Source organism: Pristis pectinata, chromosome 28 (genome assembly GCF_009764475.1).
Source record: "Pristis pectinata isolate sPriPec2 chromosome 28, sPriPec2.1.pri, whole genome shotgun sequence".
Classification (NCBI taxonomy): domain Eukaryota; kingdom Metazoa; phylum Chordata; class Chondrichthyes; order Rhinopristiformes; family Pristidae; genus Pristis; species Pristis pectinata.
In genome coordinates this window covers 14656985-14684775 of record NC_067432.1, presented here as the reverse complement: position 1 = coordinate 14684775, position 27791 = coordinate 14656985, and the positions used below count along the sequence as shown (strand labels likewise).

Below are 27791 nucleotides of genomic sequence, written 5' to 3'. Positions count from 1 at the left end.
ATCCATCAATCTCTACCTTAACTACACCCAATGACTTGGCTGTAATTTGCAGCAGAATACTGTAGAAGAATATCTGCAGTATTTCATTTTAGAATTACCTTTCACTAAATCTGCCTACTTACTATTAATACCCAACACATCCTGAACCAATCAGAGATACGTACAAGTTAGGAAGTTGTAGGCATACTATGTTGGCGCCAGAAGCGTGGTGACACTTGCGGGCTGCCCCCAGAACACGACCCAAAAGATGCATTTCACTGTGTTTCTATGTACATGTGACTAATAAAGATATCTTATATCATCAGACACTTCTCACACCATCCAGTTAAGCTCTTCTTAACTTTTCCATGTTATTTTATTAATTTTATTTAAAATCCTATGTTCCATGCACAAGCTTCTCATCTACTTGTTTTGCTTCAGTGAACTATGACTCGAGTACTTCGGAATGCTCAAGTTATAGGAGATTGTGATAAATTTGGGGGGGGGGGGGGGATTCCCCGAGATGCTCCTCAAAGTTCTAAAGCTGACTTGGTGCTGGCTGCACCCCGGTGCTTAATGTTCCACCTGACCTGCCACTTCCTGTTAAGCGCATTAACATTGAAGGGATCCAACAGAATGTCCTATTGGAATACCAGTAATAGCAGCACTGTGTGACAACTGATTATATCTGTGTTTACAATATGTTGCCCATGGATTGACTTTGTTTGCTTAGCCATCAGCAGCACATTGCCCAGTACATTGTCCAATACTGGAATCCTTCAAACATTTTCTTTTAAAAGACAGAACCCCAAGCTCCTCATCCAAGAGCTCTTCTCCTGGCCTTCCTCACCATGTAAGAGTGCTCCTGTCATACACTAATTGCAATCCCATCATCTGCAATCTTCTTCTGTTATAAATCACAAAGAAGGGTTCAAGTGTTTTAAGAACGTATGCTCCAGAAAGCCAGCGTTGCCAAGGGCCCAGGCAAATTGGCCATGAGAGCAGAATTCTCTTAATACTTTGTTGATTATGATGATATGATTATGTGAAATGAAGACTGTTTATATGATGCTGCTATACAAGAATACAGCTGCTGTCATACAGTAGCCTCCCTCTTATAATGGGAAGGAGAGTTCAAACAATTACACTCCCAAATATATTCCACATTACAGACCAACAGCTCTGATTTCAGCAAGTTGACCTTTACTATTAAGTCAATAGTTGGCACTTATTATTCTAAATTGGCTGCTGCCCTTATCCAAAAGCAGAATAGGAGAACAATAAATTTTCCCTGTCCTCCTATTTCATCCCCAATACCATCATGACCATTCTACTCACAGTGTTCATGATATTTCATAAGGAATATTCTAGTTCACAATCTTCATGAAAAAAAATACATCAGCTTCCAGTTAAGTCTTTAAGGTGGCTGATTTTATGATACCACTGTCAGAAGATGAGATTATTGCAAGCAATACATATGCTTACACCAAAAATGTTATGATGTACATTGTTCAACAGATTAAGGTTATGAAACCTCTCCCTTCACCAAGGCAAGATACAAAAACCTGGAATTGGCATCCCTCCACCCATATGAAGTCACCACTCTTGTGGCCACTCTTTTGCAGGAGTACTTTCATCCCCGCTTGAGTAAATGAAGACCCTGTGCCCCATTCAGCAGCTGTGTTTCTATGTAACTGTGCTGCTGCTGTTTTGCACCAGTATGAAGCATGGATGGCTGCATCTGTCTCTGAGCAAATTCAAGTGGAACGTGTTTGCAATGCAATGTCTGCAGTATGTCAACCCAGGGTTGCTGTTAATTATGTTCAGTCAGCTAGATGTCCCACCTCAGAATATCTAGTGCACAATGTTCAGTACACTCATTCTCAGAGGAAAGTGGATTGGGTCATTGTAGAATTTAATGTTGTGCCCTGAATACAAAGTTACATCTTTGTTAAAACATGCAAAATTGAAAAGTTATAAAACTCATCAAGTTAAAATAGGGCCAACACACAACCCAAAAGTAACTTTAAATCATGAAAGGCAATGCCAGATAATCAAAGGGACACTACATCAAAAAGAAACAAATTCACGCAATTTTGTGGCAGCATGTTATACAATGAAATTGGTGTAATGAAACCTTTTGTCAAGGTTTGTTTTGCATAGCATCCTCTTATCAAATAATTTGAGCAGAACTGCAAATGGAACTTAAATGGCTATTCACTGAATGTTAAACCACATACATCAGTGCAGTTTGATTAATTACATTCATGCTCAGCCTTTTCACAGGATAACACCAGAGGAATCTCTATACCCAAGAACAAGAGCCTTCCAGTTGGTCATCATTACTCACCAGTGGAATCATTTGTCCACTTAAATTTCAACTCAACTCAAAATATTTTCCTTAGATTTAGTTTTTTTGGCAGAAACCTTAATGAACTTCAGGTAAGACAGCAAGTCACAAGTATTCAGGTTCTGGTCATTTTTATTTGTTCCATTTTTGGATTTTTATTGGGGGGGGGGGGGGGGGAGATGGGAAGGGGCAAGAACCAGTAATACAGAAACTTGGTATCTAAATTGGTAAATGCAAATAAACTTTCAGAAATAATTCTACATGCTATATTCTGAACCTATGGAAACCATGCTGGCTTGAGAAGTTACAAATTTAATAAAAATGTACAATAAAAATAAAGATGAAGATTCAACATTCATCTTACTGTAGTCTCTAGTTTTAACTTTTACAGTAATGGTTGCAACTCAGTTATTTCCATGCAGAGAATTCTAGTCTTTTAGGTCTTAACAAATTAAATACAGGATTTAAGACTTATTGGTGCATTTCCAAAAAATCAGTTTTGAAATGGTTTCTAAATTGTTATTTGTCATCAAGCACCACTAAAATATTCCAATTCCTATATATGTAGTGAATGCTCTTTCCAAAACAAGCCAATTCTATAGAGAGGAAAACTGAGAAAGCATCAGGTTAAGGAGATTTTCATTTTACACAATTAACCATAGTGCTAAACACAAAATTAGCTTCAAAATGCCTCATTCATTTTAAAGCCACAATGAAACTATAAAATTAAAATAAATACAGAAGAAATCTTACATCTGCTAAAATAAATAAAGTATCTGAACACTTTACTATGGAAAATGCATACCAGAAAGTTACAAGTACTGACAGCTTTTCAAACAGAATAACTGCTGGCTAAGTTCACGTGCATGCTGTGAAGCACTGTATGTGGCTCAAGGTAAGCCACTCATTGCTGTTACCTTGAGGTAGATAACACATGCGTACCATGTTCTGCATTCATTGCTGGTTTTCCTGGCATCACATGTTTAAGAAACATTTAAGCTATCAGAAAGTATCTTATAATATATTGCTGGGGAAAACAAATGTAATTTACTGCTTGGACTTTTAATTTTCAGATGAAATTTTTGAAAATCTCATGCATGTATATTTTAACCGTGTGTTTGCCAAAATGGAAGCCATTCCATTTGTAAAACAAGTAGACTGTGCTTGGTGGCTTTTCTGTTTCACCAATAAAATGTACCCACTTGGCTTAGTGCATTTTCTCACCACTATTTCAGTCACAATTTTGTGTTAGTCACTGTTTTTTTGCGATGTACATTATTTTAAACTGTGCAAATGACATACAGGTTTACAAAAAATTAAAATGCAATGTCAAAATAATTTGACGTATAAAATAAAAATGATAAACTATTCAAACCAAAAGCACAAAAAGAAAAATTACAAAAATAAAAAGATTCCAGACTTCAGAAAACAAGACAAATGCACATAGTGAAGTATACAAAACAAATGTCTGCCGAGTGTTCTATTCAGTTCAAATGTTTCAAGATGCTACTATAGGTCTTATGAGGAATCTGAGGAGACGGTTTTGCAGCCGCAGGTGCTAAAGTGGTCTGAATTGCTCTCGTTTTTAGCGGTGAACTGACAGGATTGTCAAATTGGGGAATACCAATGGACTCCAACTGCTTGCTAAATGGGATTTCCCCATTTCTGCTCATCTCTTTCACACTCTCTTCACTAACCCTGTCCTCCAGTTTCCTGTCACTCGCTGGCTCAGATTCTGCTACTTCTACATCGTCTTTTTTGTTGAATAATTTGTCTAAGTAACTAGTAAATGTAGTTTTTTCCAACTGTTCATCTTTCCTGCTATCCCAACAAACTTCTTCATCTTGAATTAGAAAGCTTTCATCCCACCCACCACTTCCATCAATTGCAAACTGGCATTCCCATGGATTCTGGCTCCAACACCCCAGCTGAGCCAAATTGGCCATCCCCTTCTCCTCCTTCTCCTGACTAACAGACTTGCAATTTGACATTGAACTTTTTAGATCCAACTGGGACACTGAATTGTTCAAGTCATTCAGCTTGTCTACATCAGGAGACTCTGGCTGTAAACCCAGTTTGATAGTGCTGGCCATGAAAGAATCAAAGTCAAACTCTCGAATCTTCTCTTTGTCCTTTTCAACAATCTGCTGGGATGCCTCCACCAGGGCTAGCTGTGCTTTCACCAGTCCATTCTTTTCACACTTTGACTTTCCTTTTTTATCTGGTTTCTCTCTGCTCTGCTCTTTCCAGTTAGATAGGTCCATAATAAGTTTGGGCTCATAATAATGGTTCACTTCACTCTCCCTCCACATCAAGTTATCCAAGTAGGATGGTGACCCCATTTTATAGTTACAAGTGTGACCACACTGCAGATCACAATATTTGTTTTCATGGTGATCTGGATGTGGCCAAGAATGTTCAGTGGAAAAGTTCAAGTCAAAAGCAGGATCCTCCAAATACTTTTCACGGTCTCCATCTAGATACTTGCGAGGGTCCACTTGCACCTCCTCCTCTTCAGTCATATCAGACACTGCTCGTGGATCACGTTGAACATCATCTGCCTCAAAGTTACTGTGCAAAGGCCAATCATGGTCTGACAATTCACTCTCATGGTATCTGAAATGAACAATTCAAGCAATGGGCTTAGATACAGGATGGATGAGCAATGGCTTAGAGACACAGGATGGATGAGCAAACTTAGAAATTCAGCATCTTGAATGATTCAAAGACTGAAGCATCATCTTGCTGAAATGCAACAGGCTATATTGTAATTGTAGCAAATGTTCCACAGATATATATAAAATCCATTAAAAACACAAGGCTGAACATTTAGATGGAAGATTGTGTCTTTGGTTTCAATTATCAGTGTGTTTAAAAAAAGTGTCCTTATTTGGGTAATTTAAAGTTACAGTTCAGTTGAGCACATATGTCCCAAAGACATGTTAGTTGGCTACTGCAAATTACCCCTAGTGTAGATGGGTGGTAAGAGAGTCAGGGTGAATGCGGGGGGGGGGGGGGGGGAAGAGGGGGCGCTGGAAAGAATTTGGGGGAGTTTATAGGCACAAGAGAGAACAGATTACAAGGAAATAAGTGAGGAATTGATCCAAAACCTTGCAATGGACTCAATGTGATGTTGTAAGGAAATATGAATATAACCATCCAAAATTTAACATTAATCAATTTTAATACCTCATACCTTACACACTTTCCTCGAGACAGGATGACATGTCACAGAAATAATGTTACCTCACTGAATGAGGACCTTTACGAAACCTTAATATAATATAAACCTAGTTTTCACTGAAACTAGATTCCACAAATATACTTAATCAATGATCACAAAAAGTTAGGGGAAAGCCTCCATTAAACACTTAACTACATCACCTCATCAGCTGAGCTTGTACAGATCCCAGAGATCCAAGTTACAGTGCAGTCATATAATTTAATCTATGATAGTATATTCCACTTTGAATACTAAACTGTTCAACCACCCAGCTTTACCTGCTCAATAGTTTTCTTAATTAAAACAAAGATTATCTACAAAAAATTTTCCTTGGATCGGTCCACCATTATGCCTCAATAATAAAAATTGGTGGTCATTATTAGCAGAAAGGACAAAAACTTCAGTTAATTAGTGCAAACTTCAACAACTCATGATCCCCTGTCATAAAGGGAATATACATGCAAATAATTTTGTCATATAGGGAAAGTTGACTATACAGTCAAAGAAAGGGTTAAAAGTACTTTGCAATCTTGCATAAAGATCAAACTTGTTTCATTCCCCTGTGAAGGAACAAATCTTTAAAACAAGGATTCTGCCATCATGTATTATAGTCACACCCAAAATCAACTCCTCTGGTTTAACTATTGAATTAGGTTTCATAAAAACAAAAATCTGAGAAACAGTACTTTACCACTGAAATAAGAAAAGCAGTACCTGTCCCAATTATAAATATGGCTGTGACTCTCATCCATCAGTAAAATGTCATCAACTTCATCCTCAATGTGAAAAGGATGGGTAGAGGTTGGTTCATCCAATGGGAAGGAATAAATACTCATGTATGGATGTGCCAAGGCTTCAGCTGCTGTCAGTCTGTCCATCGGATTAAAGGTCAAAATTTGTTCCAGAAAATCTAATGCTATTTTAAAAAGAAAAACTCATTGTAAGAGGATCCTAAACATTTCCTTCACTTGCTTCCAAGTCTATAAGTACACCTGTTGCATTATTGTACAGATAACTGCAATATTAATTCCCAACACAAGAAACAGGAATTCAGTCTATCCCCAAGCTCCTGCAATGTCACTAATAACAAGCTGCAATGCACAAGCCTGAATTTACCCTTCAATTTCTTCCTTGTAGCTGAGCCAAAATTAAATTAGCAGTTGGGGATTTAAGTGCTAGGTTTCTAGATTATTTTAAAACAGAAAACTAATGGTATCCTTATATTTTTCTTCAATGTACAAATTAAGACTAAATTCAAATATGTCTGAAGAAACAAATTTTAAATAAGTTCATTTTGAGAGCTTGTGGAGCACATACCTTCAGAACAGATGCCAGGGAGTAATTGTGGCAAGGGATTATGTGGTTCTGTCATATCCTTTTGTAAATAAACTGGGATGACACCCAAAAGCTCCTGATGGTCCTCTTCATGGATTACAGGGATGGAATTCAGAATCAACTGCATTTGCTCCAGCTCATGAGCACCTAAACAAAGATTAAGAGATCTGAATATCTGAAGAGATAAGATATGACACTCTGTATAATAAGTCTTACAGAATTGGGCAGAGATAAGAGTCGAGTGAGCTCTGAATTGTTCCATTAATCATTCCAATAACAGCATGAAGTGCCTGGCTCTACAAGTGAAGTACTGTACTGCTCATTTATTCATTTAGGATGAGTATCAGTGTTTCAATGAAACATGTTTTGTAAACAAATTAACTGCTTAGTTCAAAACAAAGAGCAGTTTAATGGAGACTAAAATATTATCTACAAAACTGGAATGCTCTTGCACTTTCACCTCATTATCTTCCAGCAGTACTGACCTGCAAAAAGCGTTTTCCCAGTCAGCATTTCTGCAAAGATGCAACCAGCAGCCCACATGTCGATGGCTTTGGTATAATTGTTGGGAGAGAGGAGAAGGCGTGGAGATCTGTACCATTTAGTAACCAATCCTTCAGAGAGATGGCCCTAGAAAAATAAGATGTATATATTTTTTTGCATACTAAGTTACTTGTAAACAAAGTGGAATACAATAATCCATGCACACAGCACTGAAATTGGCTGATTTACAGATGTGTACAAACCTTTCCTATAAGACACAATACACGACACATTCTATGCAGCAATCTAGAACTGCCACTTCTAAATTTTGGATACCACTTACAGAAAACAATCTGTCCAGGAGCTATATGAACCTAATTCACTTGCTGTGTAATACGCTCAACTTAATGGTCTAAGACAAATAAATGCCAATTGCCAGCAAGAAATTTATTTTCACATCACATTATTGAATACAAACCTCTGTTCTAGAATCACACTGACAATCACAAGCTGTCCCTGCTAATGCTAGAAATATGGTTGTAATGCTTGCTCATTGCTTATGCTAAAGAAACTAATTTTCCTGCCAATCTTCCAGAGATGAATTTATTAAGCTTCTATAGTTAGGGAAACAAATTCTGTGGACTATTCTCATGTCACTAAAACATGCTTATAATTTGGTAATGAAATAATTCTCAAACTTCAGAAGTAGACATGTCAAAGTAGAAGAAATACAATACAGCACATTTCTTGCGCTGATTTTTAAAAATGAAATATGTTCGTTTTCTATTAGAAGGAAATTGCCATCAGTTCTTTGAAATAAATATTCTAAATCAGCTTTGTGAACACTCGAAGACCATATTGCTCATGCTGGCTGCAATTTTAAATAAGACCATCATGCAATTTTTCATTTCAAGCCATCAAAATTAAATATGCTTTGCCATGCAACATCAGCATTATTCCAACTGATGTGTTATCCCCCACAACATTAAATTCACAAGATACATCTTCATTCTTCAAATTCACTTCAGATTGCACAATTATGCTCCTGCACATCAGATGACTAGTTAAAAAACTTAATGCAGCAATACTTCATCTTTTAACAGTGCACAGCATAATATCTTGGGGCTGTGGGAAGTACTGGAGGAAAAAACAAAATTACAATATCTTTCATCCAAATACTAACCTACCAGAAAGGATAGTAATATCCCTCCTGTTTTAGGAAGTTGTGTGGCAAGCATGAACACCACTTCTGGTATGGTCTTAAGAGTGCATTTTTCATTCTATTCACCAATTCTGCCAACACTTTTTCCTTGCTAAAAATAGCTAACTGAAGAAAATAAACTTAAGGTGCTATGAATAAAAAATTCAATTCACAGTTGCCCTATGAGAGATGAGGGGTGGGGGAGGTGCAGGGGAGACAAGATTGGAGAGGACTACCTACAACTAATTCAATGAAGTAACTAAATAGATTCTTTTGCCATTTTTTCTAAATACTCATTGACAAATATGGAACAAATCAAGACAGAATAAGAATTTGCAGGAGCTCAATATTATATTTCTATTATCCATCAAACCCTTTCTGCACACAGAGAGAAAAAAAAAATCAGAAAATATGTTCTGTATCCTTAGGCCAGAACAAATATTCCTGCATTTATCATCTCCCTTCCAAACTTGCTTAGATGTTTGCAAGGTGGAGATGCGAGTGAATCACTCCCTGATCCCCACCGGTTTCCGCATTACAGAAAGCATACCTAAAATTCTAAAATTTCCATTCGGTAAGTGTAGATGAAGCAACCAATCAAGACTTTTAGTCTACGGTAATAAGCATTCCTACACCAGTCCTAAACTATGCCCCCAAACTACATTACACAAATATTGGGTGGATTTGCCTTTTGCTCTATTATAGTTGAACACCTTTACTCAGTAGGCTGTTGCGCCAAGCCATACACAAAAAGGTTTAAATAATGTTTAAAAAAAATTGCATTGCCAGAAATAAACCAAAAATAAAATTCTGGGAAACACTCAGCACATCAGATCAGCAGTTCCTGCTTCAAGTGAATGTCAAGTGAGAAAGGGCAGGGCTTGGCTGTGAATAGCAGAATTAGCACTCACCATCCAGGTTCACACATGAAGAATGGCCATTTCAGAAGTACTGGAGGGCCACTGCTTGTGGAACCATATCCTGGCACAAATTGCTGCCTTCAGGAGAGGAAGGGAAAGGTCTGGAGAAAACAAAGGGACCCTTGTACGTGGAATGTTTAGGAAAGACATTAGCCACATGGAAAAACTGTGCATTACCAACATTTAATGAAAACTTTACATTCAGGTATATATTTATATACTCACAGTACGTAATCAGAAAATTTAACTAGGTGCATTTATATAGCTTATTTTTGGTGCCATAATGATGGTGGTGATCTTAGGTCATTATAAAATGGATCAATTGACATTTGATAAAGAATCTAAGTCAAGGAAGTCTATATAAAAAAAACTTGGTTATAAGAGTACATTTAATCAATGATCCGATAAGGTTGCTGAGGAAGTTGCAGAATAGATTTCCACACTGCTGTAAATTTCTCTTAGCAGGGACTGAAAACTAAAGTGCTATAATTTAACTTCTGCCTAATCCAAGGTAAACAAAAAATTTCCAATTGCCCAAGTGAGGACTAAAATCAGGCTCAGCTGTGATATCTTCACTTACAGTAAAACTCCGTTAATCCAACAAGTTTGGGATTTTGCTGGTGCCAAACTATCAGATTAAACTCACCTTTAATTCACTTTTTAAAAAAATGTTAAATAGTAGAATAATAAAACTTACAGTGAACCCGTTAAGTTTAAAGGGAGCATGGGAACCAGAGCTGCAGTGAGCGGAAGGGAGCAGGGAAATCAACATCTGGTGAGCCACATGCCAAAAGATTGGGAATTCCTAATAGTTGGATGGTGGATTATTGGAGTTTTACTGTACTAAAGCTCAACTGGAGAGGCAACCATTAGACAGAGACAATACCCAAAGTGTAGAAAATGTGAAAGCAAAAGTTCAGAAGTTGGGCGAATGTGAACAGGTAATCTAGACTATCACAGAATGCTTACCTTGCAGAAAATTAGATGTCAAAAATATTTCAGTGATATGCTTTTGGTATTAAATAAGTACAGCAAATAACAAATAGCAGAGCCCATTTTTTAAACAAACACATTCAGGGTCCAATTTAGAATTTAACTGAGAACTCTGCACTGCAAATAACTCAGAAATAAACATCCACAACCGTTTTCTGTAGTAAAATATTCCACTGCAATAAGATACTTCATTAGTAGATCTGACAACTGAAATGTTATCTTTTCCATAAAAGTTTGCATATATTCAGGACAAGCAAATGTAAGCCTAACCAACCTGAATACAACCCAGTTTGCAGGTCTACACTGTGTAATGAATTGAACGGCATGCAAGTTTTGTTTAAAATTGTACCTTGGTACAAGTGACAATAATAGACCAATTCCAAGAAAACAGATTAACAGACAACTAAATACAAGGCAAAATAGAGGCAAAAATGACCACACTATAACTAAATACAAATCATTTTATGAAGTCAATTTGAAAAATAGCACGTTTTACTTTCATTTATTGCTTGTCTAATACTGCAGTTCTGACAAAAAAAGTATCATGCCATCAAGTTCACTTCTCAGAAGTATAAAATCCACCCCCCCACCACACAAAAGAAATTCTGGAAAGATCCTTCTACAAAGCCAAGTTAGAGAAAAGCAAACATGGACAGTTTCTGACTTACGGACATCACTTGTGGAGTAGGACTGTACTTCCACAGATTAATCCCAAAATTTCACATTTAGTCACCAGCTAAAGACTAGGTGATTCTTAAATATCATTATCCCACAAAGTCTCTTAAAACCTGTAGTTACTATATATTAAAAAAATCTAAGTAAATCAAGGTGGTTTATTGGGAAGGGAATGCGAGCTTTGCCATGAAATCTTATCATTCTACTTAGTGCTTACATTCCATTCTTAAAATTCCCAGTTCCAGGGTATTTTTCCATTGTATTTGAGAGCTGAAGCAGACGCACAAGCAATTTTTGTTTTAAAAAACGGAGGTATCTGATTGATCAGAAAATTTTAGGATTTGTTAGGTTCAGTGTTACTTTAACAACAATATTATGCAAATTTAGCAGGATTTTAAAAAAAGTATTATAAATGCACAGGCCAGCTAAGTTATGACTTCCATGCATCTAATTTATTCCGAAGGAAGAGTGCCTGAAAAACCAACCTTTTTTTTGCTACATTTGCTGTTGACCTGCAGTACATTTCCTTCATTTTATAGCTAATTTTATACCTTAAACCACAAGGTCAAAAAAAAAAATCAGGCTGGTAATAATAATTAACTAAAAGACAAAAAGTTATCCTTCAAAAGTTACCCTTCATCTATGCAAGGAAGTAGAAGCTTTTAAAAAAAAGACCAACAGGTGAAAAAGCTCATGTGGAAGAATGCCATCGGAACTTATGCCGAGAGTTCGGGGAAATTGATCCTCAAAAGTAACATTTTGAGAGAAAACTGAAAAGTTGGAAGAGCACACCAAGTTTTGAAATAGACTTCTTTACATTTTAACAATACTAGGCAGGTGCTGCCTTTTGCCACTGTCTTAATGCATGCATTAGGCAAAAGGGATAGTGATTTGAACCCTCATCCAAGAGACATGCTGCATTTAAACTTGAACCTACAATCAACTCAAAACCTGTTACAAACTAGGCTGCGCAGCATAACCAAAAATTAAACCCCACATGACTAACTCCCAGTCAAGAACACAATTCCTATCACTTGACCTTTATTTACCCATAGTCGCATACACAGAATTAGTCTTAGCAGCACTATTTTAGTTACCACCGCTTACCGCTAGATTTTTCTTTCCTCAAATTAAAAGATGTACATAATGTGCAGTGGAAAGTAATATTTTAATCATTTATATGGAATATACATCACAGAAAACGGCCATTTAGCCCAACTAGTCCATGCAAGGTTTTATACTCCACTCAATCCTCAAGTCCTTCCATATTTGGTTTCATCAGCAGAATTCTTCTTGCCTTTACTTCATATGTTTATCTAGTTTTCCATTATGTCACTTATAGATTTCCTTAACCATTCAACATAATAGCAAGTTACACGCACTGACTTTTTCTCCCTAGGCAAAGAAATTCTCATGAATTTCCTATTTGATTTCTTCAGTACATTGATACATCTAATTTACTTTGAGAGAAATTGAAGAATTTTCCAGGTAATTTACATTGAAGGGCACATTTCCCTCAGCACAGACTACTTGAAAGACATCTAGGATACTTGTAGCCCTATCCTTTATCATTCAATTGTTAAAACTTCACTCCATAGATTGCCAATTGTTGTTTAGAACATTGGGATCATTATATTCAGTTCATCATATTCACGTTCACGCAAAGGAGATAGCTTGAGTACTGCGGCCTTGCTCCTTTGCTGCTAAACCAAGCACTGAATTTGAAATAAACAGATCTCCTAGTGGTCCTTTTGTAACTTTAACCCTCTATTTAGCATCCTTAAAGCTCAGTGCAGCCTCCCAAATGCATTCTTTATACTATAGTGTTTACCTGAATCTGTCTAAAAACTAGCATAATAGTTTGGAATTATTACTTGTACATCGCAGTAGTTACATTCTCTTCCTAACATGCAAATGCACGTCTAAGCCATTCAGCCCAACTGCTTTTTCTAACTGCTACTTTAATTGAAAACTAATCTAAAAACTAACACCCTGTACACATTTAAAGAAAAATAATGCAAATATTGTTGAAATGATAAAAGAGCCCAGCCAGAAATGTTACGGGATATGATGAAAAAGGATGTACTTAAAAAGGCTGGAAGTCCTTAGATAGGTCAATCTGTCCTTTTGGTGTGCCCTAGTTTATTGAAAGGGTGACGGAAATCATGGAGTCTCTGAACAATCTTCCAATGTCCTTGGAAGTGGATTTAATGTCAGAGAAATGGAAGATTGCTTGTGTTACATTTTCATTGAGACACACAAACCTGACAATTAGGTCAAATCACTCTAATGTCAATGAAGAGAAAACATTCATACAGAAGGGTCTGGGACAAAATTGATTATTAACTTTTAGTTCTTCAAATGGCAGTGAGGAAGAATTTATTAAAAGGCATTCATGTTTGACTAGCTAGATCAAGTTCTTTAAACTGCAGAAGCCAGCTTGCAGGCAAAGCAATTAATGTTGTGACTTTCAGATATCCACAATCAATTAGTAAAGGATACTAATACATAACAGCCAATTAGCAAAATTAGAACCCATAAAATTAAAGGAACAGTGGCATTGTACATACAAAATTAGCTGCACGACAAAGTAGAAAACAGTGATGAACAGTTAATTTTCAGACTGGAAAGATATATTTAGTGGTGTTCCATAGAGGTTCTTATCGAGTCAGAGTACTACAGCACAGAAACAGCCCTTCGGCCCACCTAGTCCATGCCGGCCTGGTTTTCTGCCTGGTCCCACCTACCTGCACCCGGACCATAGCCCTCCATACCTCTCTCATCCACGTACCTATCCAAACTTCTCTTAAATGTTACAATTGAACCTGCATCTACCACTTCTGCTGGCAGCTCATTCCACACTCGCACCACCCTCTGAGTGAAGTTCCTCCTCAGATTCCCCTTAAATATTTCACCTTTTACCCTAAACCTATGACTTCTAGTTCTAGCCTCAACCAACCCATGAGGAAAAAGCCTGCATGCATTCACTCTATCTATACCCCTCAATTTTGTATACCACTACAAGATCTCCCCTCATTCTCCTGCACTCCAGGGAATAAAGTCCTGACCTATTCAACCTTTCCCCATAACTTGAGTCCTCAAGGTCCAGCAAAATCTGTGTAAACTTTCCCTGCACTCTTTAAAGCTTATTGATATCTTTTCTGTAGGTATGTGACGAGAACTGCACACAATACTCTAAGTTTATCCTCACCAACATCTTATACAATTTCAACATCACATCCCAACTCCTTTACGCAGTGCCCTGATTTATGAAAACAAATGTGCCAAAAGTTCTCTTTACGACCCTATCTACCTGTGATGTCAGTTTCAAGGAATTACGGATCTGTATTCCCAGCTCCCCTTGTTCTACCGCGCACCTCAGTGCCCTACCATTCACTGTGCAGGTTTTACCATGGTTTGTCCTCCCAAAGTGCATCACCTCACTTGTCTGCATTAAATTCCACCTGCCATTTTTCAGCCCATTTTCCCAGCTGGTCCAGATCACTTTGCAAGCTTTGATAGTCTTCCTCACTCATCCACTATGCCCCCTATCTTGGTGTCATTCATAAATTTGCTGATCTAGTTTATCTCATTATCATCTAAATCATTAATATAGATGATAAACAACAATCGGCCCAGCACCAATCCCTGTGGCACACCACTAGTCACAGGCCTCCAATCAGAGAGACAACCAACTACTACCACTCTCTGACTTCTCCCACTAAGCCAACATTGAATCCAATTGACTACTTCATTCAGAATGCCAAGCGACTTAACCTTCTGGACCAGCCTCCCATGCAGGACCCTGTCAAAGGCCTTCCTGAAGTCCATGTATTCAATGTCCACCACCTTCCTGGTAACCTCCTTGAAAAACTCTATCAAAGATTGGTTAGATGTGACCTGCTATGCACAAAGATATACTGACTATCCCCAAGGCCCTGTTTATCCAAATACTTATATATCCTGTCCCTCAGAATACCTTCCAATAATTTGCCCATGACTGACATCAGGTTCACCAGCCCATTCTTAGAGCCTTTCTTAAACAATGGAACAACATTAGCTATCCTCCAGTCCTCGGGCACATCACCCATGGCTAAGGACATTCTAAATATCTCTGCCAGGGTCCTGCAATTTCTGCACTAGTCTCCCACAAGGTCCGAGGGGACACCTCATCGAGCCCTAGGGATATATCCACCCTAATTCGCCATAAGACAGCAAGCACCTCCTCTTCTGTAATCCAGATAGTCCATGACCTCACTACTCTTTTTCCTCAGTTCTATAGACTGTGTCTGTCTCAAGTAAATACAGACGCAAAAATTTCATTTAAGAGACGTGGGAGATCTTTTGGCTCCACGCATAGATGACTTTAAGAGGACCAATTTTGTCCCTTACCATCCTTTTGCTCTTAATATAGCTATAAAAATGCTTGGGATTCTTTTACCTGGTCTGCCAGAGCAGCCTCATATCCCCTTTTAGCCCTCCCGATTTCTCTCTTTAAGTGTTCTCTTAGATTTCTTATACTCCTCAAGCACCTCATTTGATCCTAACTGCCTAAACCTAATATGTGCCACCTTTTTCTTTACCAGGGCCTCAATATCCCTTGATAACCAAGGTTCCCTAAACCTGTTAGCTTTGCCTTTTAATATTTCACTTTTGAAGGTCTCCCACTTACCAAGTTTCTCTTTGTCAGAAGACAACCTATCCCAATACACACCTGCCAGATCCCTTGATTCCCTCAAAATTGGCCTTCCTCCAGTTTAGAATCTTAACCAGAGGACCAGTCCTATCCTTCTCCATAATTATCTTGAAACTAATAAAATTATGACCACTAGGGTCCAAAGGGTTCCCCCTACACTCATTCCTGTCACCTGCCCTGTCTCATTCCCCAGGAGGAGATCCAGTATCATGCTCCCTCTAGTTGGGACCTCTATATATTGATTAAGGAAACTTTCTTGAACCCATTTGACAAACTCTATCCCATCCAGTTCTTTTACAGTATGGGAGTCCCAATCAATATGTGGAAAGTTAAAATCACCTATTATCATAGCTTTATTTCGTACAACTGTCTGCTATCTGTCTACAAATTTGCTCCTCTAAATCCTGACTATTGGGAGGTCTATAAATATAATCCCATTAATGTGGTCATCCTTTTTTATTCCTTAGCTGCACCCAAACTGCCTCGGTAGTCGAGCCCTCCAGTATGTGCTTTCTGAGCACTGCTGTGACATTTTCCCTGATGAGTAATGCCACCCCTCCCCCTTTAATACCTCCCCCTCTAATACCTCCCCCTCTATCATGTCTAAAACAACAGAACCCTGGAACATTGAGCTGCCAGCCCTGCCCCTCCTGCAACCAAGTCTCACCAATGGCTAAAACATCATAATTCCACGTACAGATCCATGCTCTAAGATTATCTGCCTTACCTACAATACTCCTTGCATTGAAATAGACGCAACTCAAAACATTAGTCCCTCCATGCTCAATCTTTCAGCTTCCATCTTTGCTTGTAGTCTTAACATCTACTTTCCCCACAGCCTCTCCACTTACTGTCCTGCTCTGGTTCCCACCACCCGCGCCCCCCCCCCCCCCCACTTCCCCAAACTCTAGTTTAAATCAGGACCAGTGTTTTCCCACCCCCAACCACTAATATATTAACAGTTTCAATTTGATTGAGCACAGGGTGCAATTTCAAAGTGCAAAGGTGACAAGAAAATTAAATACAATAAACAATCAGAAAGATAATAGTCTAAAAGAATTTGGCAAAATGAAAAGACAGGAGATTTACCAGTGAAGTGATTCTTTTTCATTAGATGAATGAGAGGCAACATGAACTAAATGGTACCATTTTAAAAAGGTACAAGAACACATACCTGGAGGTCTGTTTATAAAAATTATTAAATGGAGAAGACCATTACAAACAGAAGTAAAGGAATAAGCAGAAAAATAAGGAGAATTTCATTAATGAGTTGTCAGTTGAGATTACTGGGTTCAATTCTGGGCAGCGCCATAGGCAAGTAGTTAAGGTTTTCAAAAGTCAAGCTATCAAGAAGATGCAAAACAGATTTACTGGAACTGGTTACACAAATGAGGGACGTTTAATGTTGAAGAGGGTAAAAAAGTGGCAATGACTCTCAGGGAAAAGGTTACGAGGTCTGACAGGTGTTTCAATTTCATGAACAATTTTGACAGGGTTGGTAACCTGAAAAGATAGATACGAGGAGATTGGCGAAAGAGTTGACACAAAGGATTGTTTTTCCAATGTAAAATGGAGCAGTTGTTGGGATCTAGAAAGGATTCCTTGAAAAGGTCAGTTGATTCTGATTCTCACAGTAACATTCAACTGAATAAACGCAAGAAGGGAATGTTTTTACATGGCTATGTGGCATGGTCAGAGAATTGAGTCTAACTGAATAGCTCTATCAAAAAGTCAACACATGTATAATGAATTGAATAAGCTCTTCCTGTGCTGTTTCACTCTATGATTTTCCTGAATTCTATCCTTATTAGTTGAAAGAAATCTAACTGACTGAAGATTTATTGTGAGCAGGGTGGCTTACATTTACAGTTTATGCTTTGCTTCATGATAAAATGGAATGACAACTGAAGCATCCAGAGATTTCATCTACATATTTGGAACTGACACTAACTTTAGGTCAGATGTCAACATTTTCCAAGAGATGACAAAATGGAATACCAACAAAGTCAATCAACATCCATTTAATTTTACATTATCCTTATTATAAAATGCTGCTGCCAGAATGCAATCCATTATTACATCCTAGAATAATGTCAGCAGCAAAAAATCCAATATCTAAGTAATATTTATCACGTCAAAACTATAGATGGGAAGTGACAGATTGAGGTTCTATGACCAGTGAAACTCTGGACTTGAGTTATAAGAACACTCCAAATTTGTTTAAATATTAATTGGACTGGCTCTGCCATTTCTGCAAAAATTGATTAAAAAGAACATCAGTGCAGGAATCAAGATTAAATTATTTCAGGAAACTAATGTTTGTTTGTGTGATACAATTACCTTTTTACTCTATTCACTTCCAAAATTTTAATGAAAGCAGGAAAACATTTTAGGATTGGCAATTGTGGAAAAACTAATTGCAGCAAATACATGCTATCAATATGTTCTTCCAAAATTCAGTCTGTGAACCCATGTCCAAATTCTTAGCACTGGTACAATTTCCCATTAACTACACTTTCATGTGTATAGGAGTACCTTGGTTGAAAAGCAGAAATACATTCTTAATTGTCAATAGCAAAACAAGTTCTGGGGTGGAGTAGGGGGTTGGAGAGTGGAGGTTTTACAGCAAAAGTGAAACCAGTTAATTAGGCCCTGTAAATTATGCAAAAGAGACATTTTTGTATTTTCCATTTCACTCCAATTACAATGCAAAATTGTAAGAATGACAAAGGCAACACTCTTCAATCAAAAATGGAAGAAATCTTTCTAAATCAAGTTAATACATGGCAGAGTTCACAACTGAATTGAGAATTAAAAGCAGAATCACCTCATTCCCAATTGCCATTTTCTTAGTCTCAAATAAAGTGCTTACTAGCACTCTTAAAACCAAACCATAGTAATTTAAACAATGGACTTTATTACAGCTATTACCAATGAAGAGGACAAAGTGCCGAATGAAAATTAGAGCACAACTTCCTATATTTGTGAATGCAATTATTTAGTCTACCACCACTTATTCTGCATTCAGCACCTCATTACTTTAAAACAATATTTTTGCTGCACCAATGCTGGAAGAATACAGGGAATAAATGTTGATATTAGGACTGTTGCAAAGCTAAAATGTACTTTATGTAATTGATCCTTAAACTGTATTAGAAATTACAAAATGCTAGCATTTGCACTCCTCAAGACAAATGACACACCACTTAATCCCCTTAAGCTATATTATGCACTTACTAAACGACATTTGCAAAACATCCAAACAAGGACAGCCAGCACCACTAACAACACACTATCTTATTCGTTCATGGGTAATAAATCAAAACTTACTTTGTGAGAGTAATGGGGGTCCATGATGCGTGCCAGACCAAAATCCCCTATTTTCAGCACCAGATCCTCAGTGTTAATGAAGAGATTAGCCGGTTTGAGATCTCTGTGCAGAACATTAGCTGAATGGATGTATTTTAGCCCACGAAGCAGCTGGTACATGAAGAGCCTAGCATGCTCTTCTGAGAATGGACTCTGTTCCAACAGCTTCGCTAGGTCGGTCTCCATGTACTCTTGAACAATGTATACTGAATTCAGTTCTGTGATGGCACCCACATCATCAGACATCGGTATCCCACTTGGGCCCAAGATCTCAAACACTTTCACTATGTTATCATTGTCAAGTCGTCGGATGATTTTGATCTCTCGCAAGGCATGTTTGACACTCTGTGGGTCACTCAGGACAATTTTTTTGACAGCCACTCGCTTGTCACAGTCATTGTCCACAGCCGAGAAAACCAGGCCATTTCCACCATACCCTAGTGGCTTCAAGTCCATATACCGAGCACCCAAATCAAACCCATGAATGTTCATTAAACTTCCAAACTTTTCTGCCATGTTGATAACCCTCAAGCTTTCCTCTTCTATCAGATGGCCAATCCTATATCAAAACTAGGCTATTTAAAAAAAAATCAGCTTCCACAATAAAAAGCTTCCGTAGAGAGCAAGCCAACCCTAACCGTTTCTTAGTTTCAAGGTATTTTCTCTTTGAAATGTGCGCGCCATCCAGCCTAGCTGAACAAGGTCAGCTCTGTTCCCATATGAATCCCTCCTTTAAAGAATGAACAGGTTGCAGAATAGAAATTCAGGTCTGACTTATGTCAGTAAAGGTTATGCTTCTAATTCAAATAAGGGCATCCCTGCAGACATTAAAAATTAAACTAAAGTTTGATTGCAACGGAATGAACTTCGACAGACAGATGCATCCAAACTACCGTTGTAAACAGGTTAACATTTAACAGGGTGTGTGAGAATACATATATGTGTTATAAACCTCTATTGATATCCTCCTCATAGTGCAGATACATTCAGTGTAAGACTGGTCCTGAGCAGCGACATTCTACAGTGCTGATGAGCACTTTTTCTTTCCTTTATAATTATAATGTGGTCAAGCAAAGAACTTGTGGCAGCTTTTCTATCTCTAAAGATGGCTCTCGTTAATGATCAGGTGGCTCCAGCTCACCGCAGTCACAATCAAAGCTATCATCCATTTTATATTTGGACAACCTATGAACAAAAACAGAAGAAAAAGTGTTGTTAAGTGAAAGATCTAAAAATTTTTGCAATGAACATTTATAAACATTTAATAAGAGTTGATCATTTTTCTCTCAACTTTTCACTGTGTTCACTTTTCAGAAAAAGAGAAAAACAAAGCAGCTAATAATTCTGCAGGCTTGACAGTTTCAAATTGATGACATAGCATACTGGAGATATTATGCATAGACTGCAAGGTGTCCATGTAGCAATCAGCCAACTATTTTCTTGGGCAAGGTCTGTCTCTCCTATACTTCTCTGGCTTTACAAATTGTGTATGAAGCAGTGGTGGCAATATACTTGGGAACGTTGGTGCTGTTGTACAAACCAAAGCACCATAGATACTTCTATTTAACCATTCAGGTATTGGATTGAGAACTTGAGATTAAGGCAGCAAATAAAGAAACAAGGAAGATAAAGCAAAAGTAATTTAAAACATGAAAGAAGCTTACTTGTGAAAGTGAACATACAATGCTTACTTGACAATGGAATCTGAGCTACTCATTTCATTTTGTTAAAGGCCAGGGCAATTTGTGCAACAGTACATTCAGCATAACCTTTCCCTACACCTAATCGTCATATTTACTTTCAACATTAGGGTTTGGGTAGAATCAACAAGCTAACATATCTAGATGGAACATCATATAACTGTGTAATTTTGCAATAAATAAAATGAAACAAAATCTTCTAAGTTCAAGAAGTGACTTTATACACTGGACTTTTAGAAGTGACTTCTAAGATTGCTTTTTAGAAACAAAAATTATATTCTGAATGAAGCTCATATTATCCCTATTCTTAGTACCCATTGAGTTGGCAAGTCATCACATCTGTGAAATTAACTTCTACATACTAATGTATGAATTTTAAGTTGATCCCAGAGGTGTCAACACACCTTTGGCTTATTAAATGCCACGAAGTACAATGGATTTTTGTTTCAATAGCACGCAAAACATTAATTACTCTTAAATTGCCTTCTAAGTTCATGGTTCACTTTGATTATCCAAATGTCACTTAGACGTACAACTCTTAGACATACAAGTCTGTTTTGTATGTGGAGTTGTACACTCAAGTGGGAAGAGTTGAATTTAAAAGCATGATCCCCTCAGAATTCCCAATCACCACTGAGAGGCAGCATCCATGTAATTGCCTGTAATATGACCAAAACATTCATTTTCCAGATTCTGCTTTTTGATTAACGTACAGAAGTGTCCGAGAAAGTCTTAAACACAGAGGGGAGATTTCAATAAATACTGCAAGCCCTCAGGGTGTAATCTTTAAACCAAAGGTCAGTATTACAGGTAAGAAACCCATCATTATCTAACCTTGTTGTTTAAATTCCACACTAACATTGGGAGCGGGAATTGGTGTGAGGGCTGGTGATGTGGAATCAGGGTTGGTGAGAGGGGAAGTAAAAGAAAATAGAAAAGGTCTGGTAAAATCATAATTGTATGGGATGAATGTCATAATTTATTCAGAGGGGGCCAAAATGGTCATCTCCTACATGTATCTCCAAAAAATTTAGTTTAAAAGAGTTTAAAAATTGTTTCAGAGCTGGGTTAAAATATTTACTCCGTTAGAAAGTCCTTAGAACTTAATAGACATCAGCTTCCTGTTTCAATTTCCTTATCAACAGCTTTGCAAGCACTGAAAAGGAAGAACACCTGCACCCAAGACCTTAATGTTAACAAACCTTCAGTTACATTCTTTCAGGATTTTGAAAACAGTGTTTTTTTTAAAGAAAGCTGACAAAACACTGTAATTTAACCTATAATTGCAGAGAGTTGGATAGTGAAACAAATACATTCACACAACATAACCAGATTTCAGGGACTCACAGTAACAGCATATTATTTCAGATTTAATTCCATTGCTAAAAGATCCTCATGAACTGGCCTTGTTCTAGGAGTATTTTGTTTATCTGACACATTAATAACTGAAAATCAGATTGATTGTAAATATTATGCAGTGCCCGCTTTAAATTAACATACACACACACACGTTCAAATTGCAGCATATATGCAAAACGTAGAACTTTAATTTCAAATACAATTAATTTCAAAGCCTTGCTAGTAAATGCTACAATCAACTATATCAAAAAAAAACTTCAGACCATCCTCTGGTACTCACTTATGTCATAGAGACAAAAAAAAAATCTGGTGATTACATGTCTTACAGTTCAGTACTAACATACCATTTAGTACAATATTCATCATAACTTTAACCTCTGGTGATAGAACTACAGTTGTGCAAATATTCTCTACACCTGAACCCAAACTTTAGTGCACACTTTTTTTGCTTTAACTACAAACTTTACATTAAAAAAAATGTATTCAACTTTTGACCAAAAATACCAGACACCAAGTCACACAATGTGAATCCTAATACATCTGCTATGACAACTCCTGACAAAAGGAAATGCCACCAGAAGTGAACTAGATTTGCATACACCAGCTTCAAAAGTAAAACAATGACATTCTAAACAAACCAACTAGTCACATGGTTTATGTACAAAGGCTTACCCATGTAATAAAAATAGCATTTACCCTCGGTTCATATTTCAAACTTTGTCTTCCTTTTCATTCTCTTAATATCCGAGTAACTCATACTAAGTTTTTTTCATAAATTGTTAATCTTGATATTTAACGCACAAACATTTTACCTCAAAAGGGGAAAATACTCATGCAATTACCTCACTAGGTGCTTTCGTTTTCACTTAAGAATAATCATTCAACTAAAAAATCCCGGCGGAAAACTGATCAAATGACCCAATAGTTCCCTCTCCGTTGAATTTTAATTAAAAGATCGAGACACATGTAATCTAAACTCAATTAAAATCTGGGGAATTCTATCCAAAGATAAATACAAGTAGTCAATTATTTCCGTGAAAAAGCACGTTATCACTGCTTGTAACTCCAGGGACCAAATTAATTAGGGAACTTGAATAGCTTACTTCGAAACACGGAACACGATGAATCCTATTAAGGAGTAGCCATTTAAACCCGGCGACAGGAAACTAAACCGCAACTTGCTAGAGAAAAACCATACGCGTCACATGAAATAGAGCCACGTCGCAGATTGTGGGCAAGACGAATCATTGAGATATCACCTCCCTGGAAAAATTACTCACTGACCAGAGACCTGAAAGTTGAGCTTTCACATGACAAACTGGCGTGGGGGCGGGGGCGCGTCAAGTCTGAAATCATCTAACAATGAGAAACCACTGAATTGAGAAACCCAGTGTTCGCCGGCAATTGTTGCCGGGAAAAAAATTACAGTAATTCCTGACCAAAGCCGTTCCCAAACTGCGCTGCATATCTTAAGTGGTTAATTCCTGGAAAATATTAACTTTTATTTCAGAAAAGCTGCACATTTTTGCTTTGAAAGTAGTAGTTAAACGGCCATTTAAAAGGCATGAATGCTAATTAAGCAAGATGGTTCAAAGGAGAGTCTCACTGCAGCCCTTGTCCCTGAACAATAGGAGAGCCACAGACCGGCCACACGCCAATGGTATTGCATATGTTTGCGCTGTCTGCTTGTGCCACTACAGCACAGGGTGATAGATGCCTACCAACTGCCTCCACTTTGGAACATTGCAGCGCCCACTCTCCCCCATTAAAAAGATGAAGCACCCGCGTAAATCAACCGCACTACATCAACAGAGCGACCGAACCGGGCACAGGTCCCGCCTCTCCCGAACGCCGATTGGCCAGCGCGCCCCAAACCGCCCCGCCCAGCTCACGGGCGCTGCCTCTCAATGGTCGCGCAGCTGTCAATCAACGTGCCGCCTTCACTCCGGCGATTGAGAAATTTAAGACGTCTGAAACAAAAGAAAAAAAAGCGGGGTTTCCTTTCCTCCAGGGGGGAAATTCCCGGGATTGGTGGACGGACCGGGAAAGAACAGAGCGGCGGGGAAACGTCGGCTCTTCCCCGATCCCCGGGAGAAGGAAGAGCGTGGCTTCCCCGACCCTCAGCACCGCCAAACAAAGGAAGGCGCGGCCTAGACCGGCGGAGTCCTCCTCACACGCCTCAGCCACACACATGGCAGCCGGCGATCGCCGCCGCCGCCGCCCCTCCATCGCCGTCAACTCACCAGGCGTCCCAACAGCATGAGGAAAAAGGGTTTCAAGTGCGGCGGTACCGGCCGCTTCCGTCGAAACCACCACCGCTCCGGCGAAGGCGCAGTGCCCAACACCCACCGCCCACTGCGCGGCGTCACCGCTACCCGACAGGCCCCGCGTGCCCGCCCGCCCGGCGGGAAGTTCAAACCCGGGCAACCTCCCCCCTGCCCTCTTTGCCCACCCTTTGCAGCTGGAGCTGAGCGCAGCCCAAACAAGGGGACGACCCATCTATCGTATTTCTTTCTCACACGAGGGAACGAGTGCAAAGGTTTAATAGGTATAGCATCTGCGGGCATCTGTCGGTAGAAAGTCTACAGGTTGAAGGTTCGAATGGGGAGCAAAGGTATTCAGTTTGGACCTTGAACCTGTTTCTGTTAAGCAGTGATTAATATAAACAATGATCTTTAACGCCCTTTTGTGCAATTAGAGGTGTATCTGCCTCTCTTTATGACTACTGCAAAATTAGTTTTGCCCTGACCCGGTCTTACCCTGACCTTTATTCGTCATACATTCTATAAAGTTATCGTAAAAATCCAGCTGGAACTATTTTCATTATGTACCCCGTGTTATTTCCTACTACATGACCCAAAGGAGAAAGTAACACATATTACCATAGTAACTACGGGTACAATGAAGTGACCAAACAATGAATTAAATAGGTATTGTTTTTGAAGTCGCATGGTAATCTGACACGGTACACGTAATGTTGCCCGCGGCAGATTGTGACATTTGATTTGACCATGGACATTACGGAATACTATCTAAAGGAGCTGAGTTAAAAACAATGTACATCAATTCGCATCCTTTAGGCTTGTGTATACATAAATAAGTAGCCTACCATCTGATAGAGTATACCTCTGTTGTATTTATTTCAGAAATTGGATTAATTAATTGTAAGGTACGTTCCGTGTTACCGTATTTATTGCGATTATATTTCAATATGATTCGAAATTAAATATGGGGAAACGTAATATGAAAGAGATGTTCCTTGCAATCTAACTTTATTTACATTAAGCGTGTGTGCAGCGCTGTTCTGGACACCACAAAAGCAAACAGAAAGTCTGATTTTCTTCCTAAAGGCAGTAATTGTAACATGCATTCTGCGAAGTAGCATAATGTATAATTGTTTAGCTCAGCATTATGACATTAGTGATCTTGGGCACAATTAAGAAGGAGAATCAAAAAAATAAAATATACATTTAATTATCTTGCATGGTAAACGGGCAACTGTAAAATTCATTAACTGAGTAAATGTTTATAGGTCAGGTAAATTCACTGCTGTTTAAAGTTAACAGGGCGATTTCGCGCAGGCGTGGGGCCACCAATTTCTTATCTTGAATTTCCAATAGATATAGAATGTTCTCTCTTATAAGAGAAAACCAATCAAGGTTGCAAAATGAAACCGTCTGTCAGACTTATGAACGATGTTATCGCTACAAGTTGTCGAGATTCTGATTGTACATCAGGCCAGGTAACAGTGAACAAATTGTAACATCACCCTTGATTTCCGAACGACAATAACCGAATTCGGAAAAGAAACTACGCGCAGTAGCGGCACAATGAAGCACGTAGGAACAATTCTACAGAACTGACAACAACAGTATTATCTGACATATAGCTCACGGAAGCCAAAAGTCTACGTGTTCCTCAGTCATATATTTAAAAACCGTCAAGTTTGTTATGAAAGAGCTTACCATGTTTGGCGTTTGACAGCGGTACGTCAAGTGCCGGGTTCTATTTACTAAAGTAATCAAACGACTGAGAGAAATGAATCCACGTCTGTAGGAATCGAACGATCGCTGATTGTTTAACCTGGGTACTTTTTCTGCACTTATTTAGCATACGCCAAAGCCATTCTGTAGGCAGCTAGTGCCGGTCGAATTTAAATTGCGTTTGCATGCGGTTGTGCTGGTTTTTTACAGCATCGGAGGCGGTGCTTGTATCAGTTTCAGTGTCAATGTCATTTTAAGTGTCAACTTGCAATGACGCATCGAGCTCGTAAACAGAGACCGAGCCCACATTTTCCCGTCTTGCACAATTACCATTGCCGGAAAAAAGACAAAACACCTTTCTCCCAGGGTTTGTTTTGTAAATTAACGGTAAAGTGGAGGGCATGAGGGGTAAACTTTCACTTCCCTTCCCCCCACCTCTTCAGGGACCCTAAACTAGCGAGGGCCGGCACTGCAGAAATTTGTTTCGCTTTTTAGGTCATGTCTAATAATCCTCAACTCAGTGTATGGAATTACCCTTTTCCGATCGGGTTTCACGCAGGGGGTGGGTGATTTCTAGTCACTTCTCTAAACTGTGCGAGACATATATTTCCCTCTTGTCGGATATAAATAATCTAGTGGAAATTTCGTAGACGCAGTCCCGCTTAAAACTCAGCCTATAGGTTCAGATAATTGAATACTTCTGTGCGTAGCTGTAGGGGGTTGTCCCATCTTCCACTGCGCTGGTTTGTTGCTGAATTTGCGCTACATTTATGGCGCAGTAAAGTATTTTTTTTCCCTTAAAACCGTGTGTACCGGGTCCGCTGTACAGTACTGAAAGTACGCCAGGTCCCGGAGTTGACTTTAGTCACTAAAGCTGTGTCCCTTATCCTGACGGTGAACTGTCAGGATAAGGGACTTGAAGGAATTAGATTGTCCGCTGCTGCCCGCCCTGCCCCAATGATGTGTAGCGACTGACAACGCTTCAGGACATGTCAACCTGAGGATTACTCTGTTCCTTTCGCGGATTAGTTCTGGCAGAGTCATCTGAGATTTATCCATTCCAGATTTTTTGATTGCTATTTGTGTATTATGGTAAATGCTAGCGTTAATGTAACAACTGAAACATTTTGTCAGAGTCATAGATTCAAACAGCACAGAAACAGGACCTTCGGCCCACCATGTCTGTGCCAACCGTGACGCCAAATGAAACTAATCCCATCTGCCTGCAGATGATCCATATCCCTCCATTCTCTGAATCTTCATGTGCCTATCTAAAAGTCTCTTGAAAGCCACTATCCACCAGCACGCTTGGCAGTGTGTTCCAGGCACTTACCACTCCCTGTGTAAAACAAAACTTGCCCAGGGACATCTCCCTTAAACTTGCCCCCTCTCACCTTAAAGCTATGACCTCTAGTATTTGACATTTCTAAACTGGGAAAGAGACTCTGACGATCTGGCATTTCTATGCCTCTGATAATTTGATAAACTTCTATCAGATCTCCCCTCAGCCTCCAATGCTCCAGAG

The 27791-nt window shown here is 38.7% G+C and overlaps 1 protein-coding gene across 3 annotated transcripts; it reads right to left on the bottom strand.

The window, feature by feature from the left end:
• Window positions 1-2443: 2443 nt before the first annotated feature.
• On the bottom strand, window positions 2444-26462 carry mapk6 (mitogen-activated protein kinase 6). 3 transcript variants are annotated; one of them, XM_052040413.1, is made up of 6 exons: window positions 26249-26462; window positions 19186-20409; window positions 7373-7517; window positions 6870-7034; window positions 6267-6468; window positions 2444-4945 (listed from the first exon to the last, which is right to left on the bottom strand). In XM_052040413.1, exons 2-6 carry the CDS (start codon window positions 19738-19740, stop codon window positions 3814-3816), a joined length of 2199 nt encoding a protein of 732 aa, XP_051896373.1. In that variant the 5' UTR covers window positions 19741-20409; window positions 26249-26462; the 3' UTR covers window positions 2444-3813. The 3 variants fall into 3 exon arrangements, with proteins under 3 accessions (XP_051896373.1, XP_051896374.1, XP_051896375.1); XM_052040414.1 differs by lacking the exon at window positions 26249-26462 and adding an exon at window positions 24527-24670; XM_052040415.1 differs by lacking the exon at window positions 26249-26462 and adding an exon at window positions 24527-24639 and having other exon boundaries at window positions 20366-20409.
• Between the last annotated feature and the right edge of the window lie 1329 nt (window positions 26463-27791).

What these genes read in the sequence shown, in the direction of transcription:
- mapk6 (XM_052040413.1), bottom strand. Translation starts at nt 19,740, where the DNA reads ATGGCAGAAAAGTTTGGAAGTTTAATGAACATTCATGGGTTTGATTTG. An exon ending in ACCCCCATTACTCTCACAAA is followed by an intron (nt 7,518 to 19,185) that starts GTAAGTTTTGAT and finishes TTATTTTTCTAG; the next exon opens with GGCCATCTCTCTGAAGGATT. An exon ending in CCCTGGCATCTGTTCTGAAG is followed by an intron (nt 6,469 to 6,869) that starts GTATGTGCTCCA and finishes TTTTTAAAATAG; the next exon opens with CATTAGATTTTCTGGAACAA.